General features: G+C 36.2%; 1 protein-coding gene across 3 annotated transcripts in view; it reads left to right on the forward strand.

The window, feature by feature from the left end:
• The window catches only part of TOP2B (DNA topoisomerase II beta), a 66218-nt gene that overhangs the window by 16711 nt on the left and 32828 nt on the right, over positions 1–16679 (forward strand). For 2 of the 3 annotated variants that reach the window (XM_082460744.1, XM_082460746.1), the window contains exons 2-7: positions 3818–3988; positions 4866–4956; positions 6289–6352; positions 11524–11669; positions 12514–12611; positions 13328–13540. In XM_082460744.1, coding sequence (XP_082316870.1) covers positions 3818–3988; positions 4866–4956; positions 6289–6352; positions 11524–11669; positions 12514–12611; positions 13328–13540 — 783 coding nt within the window. The remainder of the gene's footprint in view (positions 1–3817; positions 3989–4865; positions 4957–6288; positions 6353–11523; positions 11670–12513; positions 12612–13327; positions 13541–16679) is intronic. The other variant, XM_082460745.1, reaches the window with a different exon arrangement.

Below are 16679 nucleotides of genomic sequence, written 5' to 3' on the forward strand. Positions count from 1 at the left end.
GTTGTTTTTGGATGGAAAGTCCTATAAAGATCAGTTAAGTCCATCTTGTTTAATGTATCATTTAAAGCTTCTGTTCCCTTATTTATTTTCATTTTGGATGATCTGATCTGTCCATTGGTGAAAGTGGGGTGTTAAAGTCCCCTACTATGATTGTGTTACTGTCGATTTCCCCTTTTATGGCTGTTATCATTTGCCTTATGTATTGAGGTGCTCCTATGTTGGGTGCATAAATGTCTACAATTGTTATATCTTCTTGGATTGATCCCTTGATCATTATGTAGTGTCCTTCTTTGTCTCTTGTAATAGTGTTTGTTTTAAAGTCTATTTTGTCTGATACGAGAATTGCTACTCCAGCTTTCTTTTGATTTCCATTTGCATGGAATATCTTTTTCCATCCCCTCACTTTCAGTCTGTATGTGTCCCTAAGTCTGAAGTGCGTCTCTTGTAGACAGAATATATATGGGTCTTGTTTTTGTATCCATTCAGCCAGTCTATGTCTTTTGGTTGGAGCATTTAATCCATTTACTTTAAAGGTAATTTTCGATATGTATGTTCCTATTACGATTTTCTTAATTGTTTTGGGTTTGTTATTGTAGGTCTTTTCCTTCTCTTGTGTTTCCTGCCTAGAGAAGTTCCTTTAGCATTTGTTGTAGAGTTGGTTTGGTGGTGCTGAATTCTCTTAGCTTTTGCTTGTCTGTAAAACTTTTAATTTCTCCGTAGAACCTGAATGAGATCCTTGCTGGGTAGAGTGATCTTGGTTGAAGGTTTTTCCCTTTCATCACTTTAAATATGTCCTGCCACTCCCTTCAGGCTTGCAGAGTTTCTGCTGAAAGATCAGCTGTTAACCTTATGGGGATTCCCTTGTATGTTATTTGTTGTTTTTCCCTTGCTGCTTTTAATGTTTTTTTCTTTGTATTTAATTTCTGGTAGTTTGATTAATATGTGTCTTGGCATGTTTCTCCTTGGATTTATCCTGTATGGGACTCTCTGTGTTTCCTGGAATTGAGTAACTATTTCTTTTCCCATATTAGGGTAGTTTTCTACTATAATCTCTTCAAATATTTTCTCAGTCCCTTTCTTTTTCTCTTCTTCTTCTGGGATCCCTGTAATTCGAATGTTGGTGCGTTGAATGTTGTCCCAGAGGTCTCCGAGACTGTCCTTAATTCTTTTCATTCTATTTTCTTTATTCTGCTCTGCAGTAGTTATTTCCACTATTTTATCTTCCAGGTCACTTATGCGTTCTTCTGCCTCAGTTATTCTGCTATTGATTCCTTCTAGAGAATTTTAAATTTCATTTATTGTGTTGTTCATCATTGTTTGTTTGCTCTTTAGTTCTTCTAGGTCCTTGTTAAATGTTTCTTTTATTTCCTCCCTTCTATTTCCAAGATTTTGGATCATCTTTACTATTATTATTCTGAATTCTTTTTTAGGTAGACTGCTATTTCCTCTTCATTTGTTTGGTCTGGTGGGTTTTTACCTTGCTCCTTCATCTGCTGTGTGTTTCTCTGTCTTCTCATTTTGCTTAACTTACTGTGTTTGGGATCTCCTTTTCACAGGCTGCAGGTTAGTAGTTCCCTTTGTTTTTGGTGTCTGCCCCTAGTGTTTAAGGTTGGTTCAGTGGGTTGTGTAGGCTTCCTGGTGGAGGGGACTAGTGCCTGTGTTCTGGTGGATGAGGCTGGATCTTGTCTTTCTGGTGGGCAGGTCCGCATCTGGTGGTGTGTTTGCGATGTCTGTGACCTTATGATTTTAGACAGCCTCTCTGCTAATGGGTGGTGGTGTTTTCCTGTCTTGCTAGTTGTTTGGCATAGGGTGTCCAGCACTGTAGCTTGCTGGTCATTGAGTGGAGCTGGGTCTTGGCATTGAGATGGAGATCTCTGGAGATTTTCGCCGTTTCATATTATGTGGAGCTGGGAGGTCTCTGGCAGACCAATGTCCTGAACTCGGCTCTCCCACCTCAGAGACAGAGGCCTGACACCCGGCCAGAGCACCAAGACCCTGTCATCCACACAGCTCAGAATAAAAGGGAGAAAAAAAAGAAAAAAAGAAAGAAAAAAAATAAAGTTATTAAAATAAAAAATAAAAATAATTATTAAAAATAAAAAAATTTAAAAAGTAATAAAAAAGAAAGAAGAGAGCAACCAAACCAAAAAAGCAAATTCACCAATGATAACAAGCACTAAAAACTATACTAAAAAAAACAAAAACAAAAAACCCGACAGACAGAACCCCAGGACAAACGGTAAAAGCAAAGCTTATACAGACAAAACTACACACAGAAGGAGGCACATGCACACTCACAAAAAGAGAAAGAGAAAAGAAATATATGTATTGTTGCTCCCAAAGTCCACCACCTCAATTTGGGATGATTCGTTGTCTGTTCAGGTATTCCAGAGATGCAGGGTAGATCAAGTTGACTGTGGAGGTTTAATCCGCTGCTCCTCAGGCTGCTGGGAGAGATTTCCCTTTCTCTTCTTTGTTTGCACAGCTCCAGGGGTTCAGCTTTGGATTTGGCCCTGCCTCTGCATGTAGGTCACCTGAGGGCGGTCTGTTCTTCGCCCAGACAGGACGGGGTTAAAGGAGCAGCTGATTCGGGGGCTCTGGCTCACTCAGGCTGGGGGGAGGGAGGGGTACGGATGCGGGGTGAGCCTGCGGTGGCAGAGGCTGGCGTGATGTTGCGGCAGCCTGAGGCGCGCCGTGCGTTCTCCCGGGGAAGTTGTCCCTGGATCACGGGACCGTCGCAGTGCCGGGCTGCACAGGCTCCCGGGAGGGGAGGTGTGGATAGTGACCTGAGCTTGCACACGGGCTTCTTGGTGGCGGCAGCAGCAGCCTTAGCGTCTCATGCCCGTCTCTGGGGTCCGCGCTGATAGCTGCAGCTCGCGCCTGTCTCTGGAGCTCGTTTAGGCGGCGCTCTGAATCCCCTCTCCTCGCGCACCCCAGAACAATGGTCTCTTGCCTCTTCGGCAGCTCCAGACTTTTTCCCCGACTCCCTCCCGGCTAACCGTGGTGCACTAGCCCCGTTCAGGCTGTGTTCATGCAGCCAACCCCAGTCCTCTCCCTGGGATCTGCCCTCCGAAGCTGAAGCCTCAGCTCCCAGCCCCCGCCCGCCCCGGCGGGTGAGCAGACAAGCCTCTCGGGCTGGTGAGTGCTGGTCGGCACCGATCCTCTGTGCGGGAATCTCTCCGCTTTGCTCTCCGCACCCCTGTTGCTGCGCTCTCCTCCGTGGCTCTGAAGCGCCCCCTCCGCCACCTGCAGTGTCCGCCCGCAAAGGGGCTTCCTAGTGTGTGGAAACCTTTCCTTGTTCACAGCTCCCTCCCACTGGTGCAGGTCCCGTCCTTATTCTTTTGTCTCTGTTTTTTCTTTTTCCTTTTGCCCTACCCAGGTACGTGGGGAGTTTCTTGCCTTTTGGGAGATCTGAGGTCTTCTGCCAGCGTTCAGTAGGTGTTCTGTAGGAGTTATTCCACATGTAGATGTATTTCTGATGTATTTGTGGGGAGGAAGGTGATCTCCACGTCTTACTCTTCCGCCATCTTGAAGCTCTTCCAATATTTATTTCTTGATTCAATAGTTGTAGGCTGTTCTAGCTATTCTGGTGACTATATATAGCTACTTTTTGGGCTCAGTCAAAACTGCAGTTTCACACTATATTATAAAAGGTACTAGATTTTCAGTAAATAGACCTGTGTTCTCTTTAGAACATAAAAATTAGAGCCTGAAAGATAATTTTGTTGTTAAAGAGAAAACCTATGTTATGTGTCCATATACATTTTAGTTTACCCCTTGGTAGGTTATTTAAATTTGATTTTTTGGTTAATTTTAGACTCTTTTTGATCAGAACAATGCTGCAAAAAAAGAAGAGTCAGAAACTGCAAACAAAAATGACCCTTCAAAGAAGTTGTCTGTCGAGAGAGTGTATCAGAAAAAGACACAACTTGAACATATTCTCCTTCGTCCTGATACGTACATTGGGTCGGTGGAGCCATTGACACAGGTAATTATTAAATTTTACTGAAATTAGATGTATTTCTACTTTTTAATACAATTTTGTAAGTATATGCTCTGTGAGTACACAATTTCATGTCTCTGATAATGACATAAAGTAGGGAGAGAGATCTAAGAGGTAGAAATGTCTTAATTTTTCACTAGAAATTAAAAAAACTGGGAGCTAAAAACTATCTGAGAAGTATAGAGTATAGAGAAGTATACAGTAAAATGGTGCTATGTGAACTTTTTAAAAGTTCTGAAGTTCATGCTGTGGTTTATTTTAAATTCTAGAAGTTATATATACACATTGATGACTATTGTTTAATGCTTACTATGGACTTGGTTTACGCATAGCAGTTTTTTTCTAGCAGTTTTGTGAAGCAGGTACTATTATCTCCATTTTATAAATGAGGACACTGAAGTTTAAATAATTTAAGTAACTTGCTCAGACCTCTCAACTAGTGAGAGCTGGGATTCAAAGCTAGGTGTCTCTGAAAATCATGCTGCATTCATACTGTTTTACTCTGTGCTACTTGTACTACAGAAAAATATAATGTGTGAAGTAAAAGTGTAAAGTAAACATAATTTTTTTCCTATTTTATTTAAATACTGTTTCCAGCAATTTTTGGTGCCTTATATTAAAGCTGACTTTATGTATGAGTAAGAATACAGACTTGATACAAAATGAACAATTTCTCAATTTTGAGGCTATTTAAATTGAAGATGAATACAGCAAGGTTGACTGCAGCTGAAGTAGTATGTTTTTCTACTTTGGAGATCTAAGTATTTACAGACTAAATGACAAATATGGGTTTATGCTTTGTAAAATTGATGTTAAATATTTTTTACTCCATAAGTTCTTTTGAACTTTTCTCTCAATGCAGCTCATGTGGGTGTATGATGAAGACGTAGGAATGAATTGCAGAGAGGTTACCTTTGTGCCGGGTTTGTACAAGATCTTTGATGAAATTTTGGGTGAGTACTTGCTTAAGATTTAATGCATCTGTTTCTATTGATATCATTATAATGTCCCTATATACATAAAGCCAGACTTATAAATTTTAAAGGCATATCTCTGGTTTTTATGTTGAGTATAAATGTTCTTCAGAAAATCTGTATTACCTGCTGTAATATGTTCATATCTCTAGACATCATGTCTTTGTGTTTCAGTTTGTTCATCTGTAAAACGCATGTGTTGTATTTGATCAGTAATCCCAGGGTCATTTTATGGTCCTGTATGTGCAGTCGTCTCGGGGCTGCTCACATCCCAGTCAACAGGGGAGGGCACGTTAAAAATATAGATTTCAGGGCCTGATCTTGCAGATTCAGTCGGTTTGAGTTGAGACACATAAAAATGGGTTTTTCACCAACACATTAGGTATTTCTATCGGGCAACTAGGTTTAACAACCATTGTTCCAAATACCTCTGTCCTTTCCAAATCACATGATTAGTTAAATCGCAACAAAGTGTGGATACCTAATTGACTCCTAGGGCAGGCTTGCACTTTGGAAACGTTTTTAGCCAAGGATTCTCTATAGAGACTCATCAGTGCCACTTGAGGTTTCCTACCAGGGTTGTTTAGGTCTCTTGAAGCTTCTTTTGGTCTTTGGGAAAAGGATAGGAGAGTAACACTGGTTACTTACGTTTTGTACTTTTCACTCTTGTCTCCCAACTATCCGCCAGTTTTACTTTTAGGTTACACAGTGTTTATCAGGAGCATATTCCTTCTCTGACTGAAGTTCAGTTTGACAGCTGGCTAACCACTGAAGCTGTGGTTAATGTATGCAAGTATTATCAGTTATAGTTCATAGGATTTAAAATTTTGATTTCTAAGGATGCTAAAGAGTGCCTTTCTAATTCAGAAATAACTGGTTTCAGCTCAATCTGTCTATAAAATCACTAGTTTATTGAAGGAGAGCAAGAGAAAGTAGTTATGTGTTGCCAAGATAAAACATAGTTAAACTCGATATTTTACTTTTAGACCTGGATAGGGGATTGTAAACTGCAGATGTTTGTTTTTAATTAATTTGTTTTTATATATCATAGAATCATCTCTGCCTCCCCGTTTTGTGGTAGAAGACATAACCGTAATTTGGTGTGATATAAAATTTAAGAATATTATTTGGAAAATAAGATTTTGTATTAGAAGTTAGCGGTATTATTTTCATTAACTATTACCATATGTAAATGTTTATATTAAGCAGTGATGCACGTGTAGCTGATGTTTATTTATGTATGCCCTTGTATGTTTATTTATTATAACTTTTTATATATTTTACTACTTATCAAAATATTTAATTTTGTAGTTAATGCAGCTGACAATAAACAGAGGGATAAGAACATGACCTGTATTAAAGTTTCTATTGATCCGTAAGTATATTTCAAGTTTAATTTTTTATGCTAAGTTGTTTTATTCAGATGTTCAACTTTGAACATTCCTCAAAGGAATAATGCATACAGTTAGTACTCTTGAGTTTCTTGTTGCTTGAGACCTTGTTATTTTTGCCTCTTTTGGCCAGAATGCTACCCTCTTATAGTTTCCTCTGTCATTCATGATCTTTTTCTCCAAAGTATTCAGTACTTCCTTATGGGAGCACTTGGAGACCATTTTTCTCCCTCTGATGCTGTGGATACTGTTTCAGCTGCTTGTATAATCAATCTTTTCTTATTTTTGCTTTGGTACTCAAGGCTACAGGCTATTGTTAGTACTATTCCAGTTATATTATGGGTTAAATTTACTTTTTCATAACCAACATTTGGACTTTTCCATTTATAACATTTGTAAATTGGGAACTGCTGGTATTATAGAATATATATACCAGGTGTTCAGCTGATCACTACAGTGATTTTTTTTTTTTTTGGAGGACTGAGGGGGAGTGAAAATAATAAAGTATTTCTAACTTAAAACTCTATCCTGTTTTTCACCAGTATGCTTTTGTGAGATATTATGTTACATTTATCCTTTATAATTAGTAACTTAGCATGATTTTAAGGTTTTTCTTTAACATGAAAGTTGAATAATTCAGTTATAGCCTTACTGTCAGTAATCTAATTTTAAGGACATGGTTAAGATAAATGATATAATAAAAATATAATTTATATTTGGTTATACCATGAAGTTGACTGTATCTTATATGAAAATATTACCACATAACTATACTGTTGAAGTTCTTGGTTTTTCTTTTTCTTCCTTTCTTTTTTTATTTGTTTTTCATTTGCATCATTTCTATAACAGATAAATTCTTGAGAATCTGTATGGTAAGATGTACAGGACACTTACAAGTTGCAACTTAGGCAGACATTTAAAAGGAAATTTTGGCTGCCAGGATTTCTTTTCTTCCATATTTAGGAAATTATCAGTTAAAAATGGTATCATTTATTATGTTTTAGGAGAGCTAGTAAGGAGTAATAGATGTTGAATTTTTGATATCTTTAAGCTTTTTTAAAAATCAGAACTGAAAGACTCTGAAAACTAAGGAAGAAGGCCTTTTCTTAAATACATTCATGGTGAACATGGTTACGATATTTGGTTCTTTTATCTTAATTGTTTTGACCACATTGATCCAACAATGTGGACTTAAAAAAAAAAAGATTAGATAGAACCCCATCATAACAAAGTGATCAAGAAGTGAGCTATAAAACAGCTCTGTAGACCAAATAATGACTCTTGGTGGCAGGCTTTACTTGAAGTTTATTACAGATTTGGGACAAAGTAATTCTATGTAACTAGTGCCTTTATTGCCCTCTTTCTAACTCCCTTTTCATTCAGCAGACATTTTTGTGTGAGTATAAGAGTGTCATAGAATTATAACTAAATTTATTTGGTTCTTAATGGCAATCAGATAACAGTTTCTTTTTTCTTATTTATCTCTAAGTCATTTTAACTGCTTCTGCTGGAAAGTTCTTTTACTTCATATAAAATATGTATATAAAACAAAAATTCATAGTCCACTATTCCAAGGAAAAAAGGGTGAAGGTAGTATATTTTTCACCTCTCCTTTCCTATTTTACTTTTGTTTATAAATTATTGATGAGACTCTTGAATCTTTCTCCTGCTTTTAATTAAAATATATATTTTATACACACACATACTTAAAATTGGCAACAGACAAACATTTTGGGACATGTTGCTGATCCTTATATTTTATTTGTTAATTTTAACAATAACATTTTGACTTTTGTGAATATTCTCCCATAAAATCATTCCTTATGTTTTTCCTTTACTACATATATTACAGAATTCATGCTACTTTTATTAAAATCAATTTTATTTCAGTGATGCAATTTTTGCTTAAGTTAGATTTCTAAATTAAGAAGTCATTTTAAAGCAGAATTCAGATGGGGAAAAGTGCTGTTAGGCTGTTTATTTTATTGACCCATTTTTCTCTGCTGTCCATTTTTTATATTCTTTGGGTTTCATTCTTTTTAACATTTTTGTATAGCAGATTTTATTTTTCTTTGTGCATATGTGTACATGAACTCTTTGTGTAAAAGAGAGGTTAAATTTTGATAGTTAATGGGTTAAGTGTAGAGGATACACAGCACAGTTTAGCTCTTATTCCTCTTTTGATAATACTCTGTGACGTGGGAATAAAATTTAAGTAAACAGCCACAGTTGTAAAACAAAAAAACCCAAAAAAACAAACAACAAAAAAGTAGGAATGGATTAGCAAGGGATGCCATGCAGAATTTGGACAGCAATTCTAGAAAGAAAATTTGAAGCAACTTCTTACAGGGGAGCTTAAAACCCATTAAATAGTATAACATAATGGTTAGTTGTTATTGAAACAACTTATTTGTTGGCATCTATTTGATTAAAATCAAATAACCGTGGAAAGCACATTAATCAGAGTTCTGTTTCTCTAGCTTAAGTATTCTTATTTATTCAGGGTTGAAACTCTTAAAGCTGTAGCTTTCAAAAAATAATACACACTCATACTGAAATATATGTACATATATGTATACATTTTTAAAAAATCGCCTTCTGTATACTATTTTGTATCTTTCAATTTTTATTTGACATACTGTGGGCAGCCTTCTTTATTAACTTATGTAGATCTACTTAATTCTTTTTAATGTTCCTAAGTATTTTATTATGTCAGTATGTCATCATTGTTTAACCTCTTTCCAGCTAATGAATATTGGATGTTTAGATTGTTTTCCAGGTTTCTCGTTAGCTTTAATTATTTCAAAACTTTATTTATAGCTTATTCAAGGACATCATTCTTTTTCTTAATACTTCTGTGAAGATTATTGATGGAGCAAAGAATATAGTTATAGAATTCTGAATCATTGTTTAGAGATTATAGAAATAAGTACCAGATCTAGGAAGTGAAATAGATTGAAATTTTGTAATAGGTGACTTTGATAGAAAATTTCAGTTTCATACTCATACAGGCTTATAGAATGTACTTGATATCAAGCCTCATTTTTTGAAACTGTGATGAAGATAACGCATTTACAAAGTGCCTTATTTTAATTATAGTACCACATATACTAAGTAGGATGAAGAAATTTTAAGGGTTTTCTCATGAGTTTGTTGACTTTTTGTGTCATTCTGAGATGTTTAGTATCTGTAATTTTCCATGCATTGTCTTTCTTCATTTCCTTCAGAATTCTTCTCTATAGTTTTAAACTCCATGAAGTGTCTTGTAAAAAAAAAAAAAAGGTGCTTAATAAGTTACAGGTTTTTAAGCCCAAGCTAGGAACTATTTGGAAGTCTAAAAAAGTAATGCAATACACGGCCCTTGTTTCTAAGGCCCACTATTTTGACATCTGCATTTAGGACACACAAGGGTAAAGTACAGTAGCTAATTTGAAACCATTACATACTTAAATATTCAGCTGTGTATTCTGTAGAGAGTGTTTACCCACAAGTGAGCTAACCTAATTATGTCCTGAGGTCCCCCTTAAATACTTTAGATTTTTTTGCAAGTTTCAATATAAGGAGGGTTGGGAAACATTGTTTTAGGCTGGGTAAAAGGCTTGTGGGAGAACTGAAGTCGTAAATTGATCCTTGAAGTTCAGGTAAAATTTGGCTAGACAAAGAGGGAAAAGGTAGTATAGGCAAGGGAAAGACCAATAAACAAAGAAATGGAAGAATTGGGAATGAACGTGGACAAGTAATAAAACTGACCTGCAGGAAAATAGCATGCATGTTGCAGAATAGTGGTAGTTCAGTTTGACTCTAAGTAAGGATATGGATAATGGGCCTGGAACATGCAATAGAAGACACTTAAACTACTGATGTGTTCTGGAGCAAACAGTAGTGTGAGGAGAGCTGTGGTATCAGAATATAGTTAAGGGGAGTGGCTAGCTCTGTTTTTTAGCAGTGTTGCAGTAACAGTATTTAAGGTGATGCTAATTTAGACTCCTATACTGGCATTTGGAATGAAGGAAGGTCGGATACTGCTGAAACGAATCTAATAGAACAAATTAATGTCTTGATGACTAAACGACTTAGAGAATGATCAGGAGATATGAATAAAAATGATATCAAAATTTGAGTCTCCGCGATTCGGAGAGTTGAACCTATATTGTAGAGCGAGAGAAAGAAGATGATGTGTTAAGTTATTTTTTAGTTTCTTTTTCTTAAACTTCTAAAAATTTAATTAATTTCCTCTTGGATCTTTGATTTTCGTTTTGGCTTTTATAACATTTTTTTTTTTAGTTGTAATAACTACTTCTAGTAACTCTAGAGAGATTAAGCTATGTGTGTGTGTGAAACAGTGTGTCTAAGAATAATTGTGAATCAGATTGGCAAATGGTAGCTTTTTAAGGTAATTCTCAGTGAAGCTGTGTTTCTTTGCACATTTGGCTAAGTGGGTAAAGGCATCGTATACTACCCTGAAACAATAGGGTAGGCAAAATTTTCCATCAGGACCATGGCCTACGTCAAGTTGCTGTTAACTGTAGGAACCTCTACTCCATACCATTTAGGACTAAAATAGATGGTTTTGTGATTGAAAAACCTAAAAGACCTAAAATAGGTAATACTTAACATATTTTAAAACCATTAAAGTTAGTTTATAACAATGACTGCCACAATACAAACAACCCTGTAACATTTAGGCGGAGAATGGAGTACATTTCAGGCTGTTTTTCCTTTTCTGTCTGCCCTGCTCAGCAGTCAGGTAGGAAATAAAAATGGCCCTGGACACTGGCCCTGCAGAGCCCGGGTTCACAGGTGGTTGACTGGCAGGGTGAAGCAGGAAGATCATGGCTAATATGTGTGAAAAGAAAATGAAATTGATAGCTGGCTTCTTATAAAAGCTTCACTGCTTTTACTACTGAGAAGAGTTTCTTTTCCTGAGAAACGTTGCAGTATTACCTGCAGATCTTAGTGATCCTAATTTGAGTTATGACTCAGGGATAGAAATGTGCGTCCTCAGTAAGTATTTTCTTGGAAGACGAGTGAGTGTCTCCCAATTGGTAATGGCTGGCAAACTCAGGTTTATTCTGGGTTACATTACTTTTGATGTAAATTAATTGATATAGCTTATAACTATTTTAAGCTCTAAACTCTGCTTATTTATTTACAGTGAATCTAACATTATAAGCATCTGGAATAATGGGAAAGGCATTCCGGTAGTAGAACACAAAGTAGAGAAAGTTTATGTTCCTGCATTAATTTTTGGACAGCTTTTAACATCCAGTAACTATGACGATGATGAGAAAAAAGTAACAGGTAAAGTCTGATTTAGGCTGATCAGAATTTTTATTGAAAAATATTGCCCTCTCTTACTCTTTCTATATAAAATATTACAGAAAAGGAAATCTGTATAGTTTTATTATGAGAAAATCCTTTTCAGAATTAATATATAAAAATCTATCATGTTTAATTGTTTTCTTGGTTATAGTCTGATAGAGACTTAACTCTCGTAGTACGTTGACTTCTGCTAGAACTCCTGGAGCTCTAACCTGGCTAACGGTTTGGGTTTTGAATTAGAGTCCTGATGAAAATAAGATGTGTATGATTCCTGTTTATGTGAATTTGTTTTTACATAAGCACCATGTCTTTTGGTATCAATTAAATTGCTTTTAAACTGATTTCCTTAAGAGGGTCAAGATTGAAAGTCTAGACTCTATGAATAGAGTTGAAAGTGCTTTGACCAAAACCAGATGTTTTTCCACTTATTTACATTTCCTAAGTAGATAATTTTTTTTTTTCCAAAACCAAGGCTCTAGGAAGTTATATAGATTAAAATTTTGTAATAGAGAAGTAACTTTGATAGAAAGCTCAGATTTCATACATAGACTTACTGAATTATAGGAGATACAAAGCTTAATGTTTTTGAAGTTGTGATGAAGATAATGAATCTACAAAATGCATATTTTAATTTTACTATATGTGCTAAATCTTAATTGTATTTTTCTTTAAATGAAAAATCTAAATATACTTTGCATTATCATCAATTGATTATTTCAATAAGTGGAAACTGTTTTGCAACAGACCTGCTGTATGGTAGGTGAGTTAACAGTTTCTTTAAAACCATTTTCATTAAACCTTTCACATTTAATTGTTTTTACAGGTGGTCGCAATGGTTATGGTGCAAAACTTTGTAATATTTTCAGTACAAAGTTTACAGTAGAAACTGCTTGCAAAGAATACAAACATAGTTTTAAGCAGGTATGATAGAAATGTGCCTAATTTTTTTTTTTTTTTTAAATAATCGTGTTTGTTGCTTTGCCAAGATAATAGACCTTAGGTAAATTGCAATGATACCTATATAAAGCATTTTTAAAGCATTAAGCAAGTAATCAGAGTAAAAAGACTTAAGAATGCCTGGGATATTTTACATAAACCTATCTTTCTCCTATTCCTTTAAAACAAACGCTTTACTTAACAGACTTTTCCTTTAACCTATTTTAGCAATAGGGAAAATGTCCTGACCCTCATAGGCAGATTGAAATACATCCGCTTAGCATGTTTGAAAAATTCCTTGTTGATTCATCAAATTTACATTTCAAAATTTTATATTTCACTTTTGTAGACCTTTGAAAATAGTTTGAAAGTTTACATAAGCTAAAATAATTTTGTCAGGAAAAGCATCATACCTTTTTATTTTTGTAAAATTCTATATGGTCATGTTGAAGAATTTGAAAGATGTTTAACTAACAATGTATAAAGTTGTGCAGTTTATTTTGCTTACTTTCAGCATGAGGTTATAATAGTAGTATTTAAAATTTTTTCATTTACAATATCAGTTTTAAGAATCTGGTTTGTTGTGAAGCTGGAAAACGGATATAGTTGTGGTAAATGAGTGTTATCTCATTAGCTGAGTCTTTATGTATTATCAAATATAGAGGCATTATAGAAACATTTGAATATTTTTTCTTTTAAAGACATGGATGAATAATATGATGAAGACTTCTGAAGCCAAAATTAAACATTTTGATGGTGAAGATTACACATGCATAACATTCCAACCAGATCTGTCCAAGTTTAAGATGGAGAAACTTGACAAGGACATTGTGGCTCTCATGACCAGAAGAGCTTACGATTTGGCTGGTTCATGCAAAGGAGTCAAGGTTATGTTTAATGGAAAGAAATTGCCTGTAAGTGTCTTCTAAAATAGTTAATGCTTTGTTAATTCGTAGACAGCTTACAGTTAGATCTTGCTTTTCAAATCTAATCTGTTAATCTCTTTTAACCAGTGTGTTTAGATGATTCACATTTAAAGTGATTATTGATAAATTTGGCTTAAAATTTACCATCTTGCTATTTATTCATTGTATTTGTTGTTTTTCTTATTTCCCTGTATCCTGCCTTCTCTGGTTTTAATTGAGCTTTTTTTTTTATGATTCCATTTTATCTCCTCTATTTACTTGTTATTATACCTGTTTTTAAAACGTTTTTAGTGGTTGCCCTAGGGTTTATAATACACATTTGTAAATGATTTGAGTCCACCTTCAAATAATTTATCACTTCATGTGTAGTGAAAGGACTTTATTTTTTCATGGAAAGGCATTCTATTTTAAATATAGAAGTGTGTACACATCAATCCCAAACTCCCTAACTATCCCTCCCTCCACCTTTCCCCCGCCGGTAACCACAAGTTCGTTCTCTAAGTCTGTGAGTCTGTTTCTGTTTTGTAAATATGTTCATTTGTATCATCTTTTTAGATTCCACATATAAGTGATATCTTATGATATTTGTCTTTCTCTGTCTGACTTCACTTTTATGATAATCTCTAGGGCCATCCACGTTGCTGCAAATGGCATTATTTCATTATTTCTTATGGCTGAGTAGTATTCTATTTTATACATGTACCACATCTTCTTTATCCATTCACCTGTCGATGGCCTTGTTTCCATGTCTTGCTGTTGTGAATAGTGCTGCTGTGAACATAAGGGTGCGTGTATCCCATGTGTAGTGGAAGGACTTTATAACAGTACATCATACATTTCAGTTTTACATGTGCTATAAATAACAGAAGAAGAAAGAGAATGAGGTGGAAGAAGTATTTGAAAAAATGATGGCAGAAATGTTTCCACAACGAGTGATGTTGTTGTTAATGCTTTAAGCAGTCAGTTATCTTTTAGAGCAATTAAAAATACAATAAAGAATTATATTTTAGCTTCATTTATTCCCTTTCCAATACTGTTAATTTCTTGGTGTGGATCTAAGTTTTTGATCTTAATCATATTCCTTCTGCCTGGAGATTTTCCTTTAATATTTATTTTCTGTAGAATAGGTCTGCTGGCAATAGATTCCCTCAGTTTATGTTTGTCTGAGAGAGTCCTTCTTTTCCTTCACTCCAAAGGATACAGAGTTTCACTGAATGTAGAATTATGGGTTGATAGTTTAATTTTTTCAATACTTTAAAAATGTCACTCTGTTGTCTTCTTGCTTGCATGGTTTCTACTGTAGTTCATATCCTTCTTCCTCTGTTGGTAAAGTGTTTGTTTTTCCTCTGGCTGCCTTGAAGATTTTCTATTTGTCTTTGGTTTTTGAGTATGCTATGCTTAGGTATACATATGGGTTTTTTTTGCTGTTGGTTGGTTGGTTTTTTTTGGTGGTGGTTTTTGGTTTTTTTGGTACTTACTCTGTTTGGTGTTTTCTGAGTTTCTTGGATCTTTTGTTTGGTGTCTGTCACTAATTTTGGAAAATTTTTGGCTCTTATATCTTCAAATATTTCTTACATGCTTTTCTTTCTTTTCCTTTTGGTGTTCCAATTATGCATTTATTGTAGGGTCCCAAGCTCTTGGACGTTTTGCTGTGCTTTATTCACTCTGTTTTCTCTTTGTGTTTTACTTTTAATTTCTGTTGCTCTATTTTCAAGTTCATTGATCTCTTTCCTCTACTGTTTCAAGTCTTTTGCTGAGCCTGACAAAGGCATTCTTCTTGTCTTCTGCTGTGTTTGATTTCTAGGATTTCCAATTGATTCATTCTTAAAGCTTCTGTCTCTCTGCTGAAGTTGCATATTGTCTGCCTTTTCCACTAGAGACTTTAACAGATTAGCCATAGTTATTTTAAAGGTCTTATCTGATAGTTAAAACATCCGTGACACATCTAAGTCTGGTTCTGATGATTGCTTTGTCTTTTCAGACTGTGTTTTTTCTTGCCTTTTGGCATGCCTTGTAAGATTCTGCTGAAAATCAGCTATGTTGTATAGGGTAGTAGATATGGAGTACCTAGGCTCTAGTGTGAGGGTTTATGTTGATCTGGACAGGGACCGGGCCGTGTTTGCAGTCTGTTGTTGCTATGCGCACCAGATACTTCAGATTGTTTTTTGTCCCTTCTCTTCGCTTTGAGCCTTCCCTTGGAGCTGCCCCTCAAGGAGGGTCTGTCTCGTGTAGCTCTCCCAGCTGAGAACCACTGTTGTTATCGGAGGCCTGCTAGCCCGGTTGTAGGTTGTGGAGACCCCCACGTGTGACTAAAGCTCCGGCTTCAGAGTGCACAGTGAGCCCGTGTCTCGGGTCTGGCATTCACAAGAGTGTCTGCCCCGCCTCTGGAGGTGGGGATTGTCCCTTTGTCCTCTGTTCTCTTGCCCTAGTTGCAGCAGGTAACCGCCAGTGTTCTCATTCAGTATCCTTTAGGCTCCCTGCCCTGCAGAATAAACCTTTTAAAAATGTAAACTTAAATGAGATGGGGGTGAGGTGGGGTGGCCCGGGGCAGAATTACTTCACCCCAGCTGCAGTGATACTTCACCACGGCTTTCTGGCAGTGCCCTTCCCCCTGTGGATTAAGGGGGTTTTTGCTGTTGTTGTCGTTTGTTTTTCTTTTTGATAAGGGAGATGGGTCTGGGGGTCTGGGTGGGATTCCCAGTGGCTTCTCTTCTCCCCCAGCTGGCCCCATGGGGGGAACTTGTTCTAGATTCTCTCTGATCTGCCCTGTGAAAACCTGCTCTACGGTTCCTGGGAGAGTAGGAACCCTTTGACCACAGCCCTCAAGTTCTTGACACACTCACGCCAGTCCACACGTGTCCTATAGCAGTTCGTCAGAAGCTCTGGCTTAAGGCTCCTGTGGGCTTATATAACCAGGTAGCTTCGGTCCCAGGTAAGCAAAAGGCTTAGGTTCTGTGTCTCCCTACAGACACCTGTCTCTCTTCAGACTTAGGATGGCCAGCTGTCCTGTGATCTCAAGCTTTTGAAGATACATAAAAAATTTGTCACCTGACCAGATGTTTTCTTGTAAGGGAGAAGAAAACTTCTCCTTCTTTGTCCTCTACATGTCAACTCAAACTGTAGGTCT

The sequence above is a fragment of the Balaenoptera physalus genome (assembly GCF_965194825.1).
Source record: "Balaenoptera physalus genome assembly, chromosome: 4".
Taxonomy (NCBI): domain Eukaryota; kingdom Metazoa; phylum Chordata; class Mammalia; order Artiodactyla; family Balaenopteridae; genus Balaenoptera; species Balaenoptera physalus.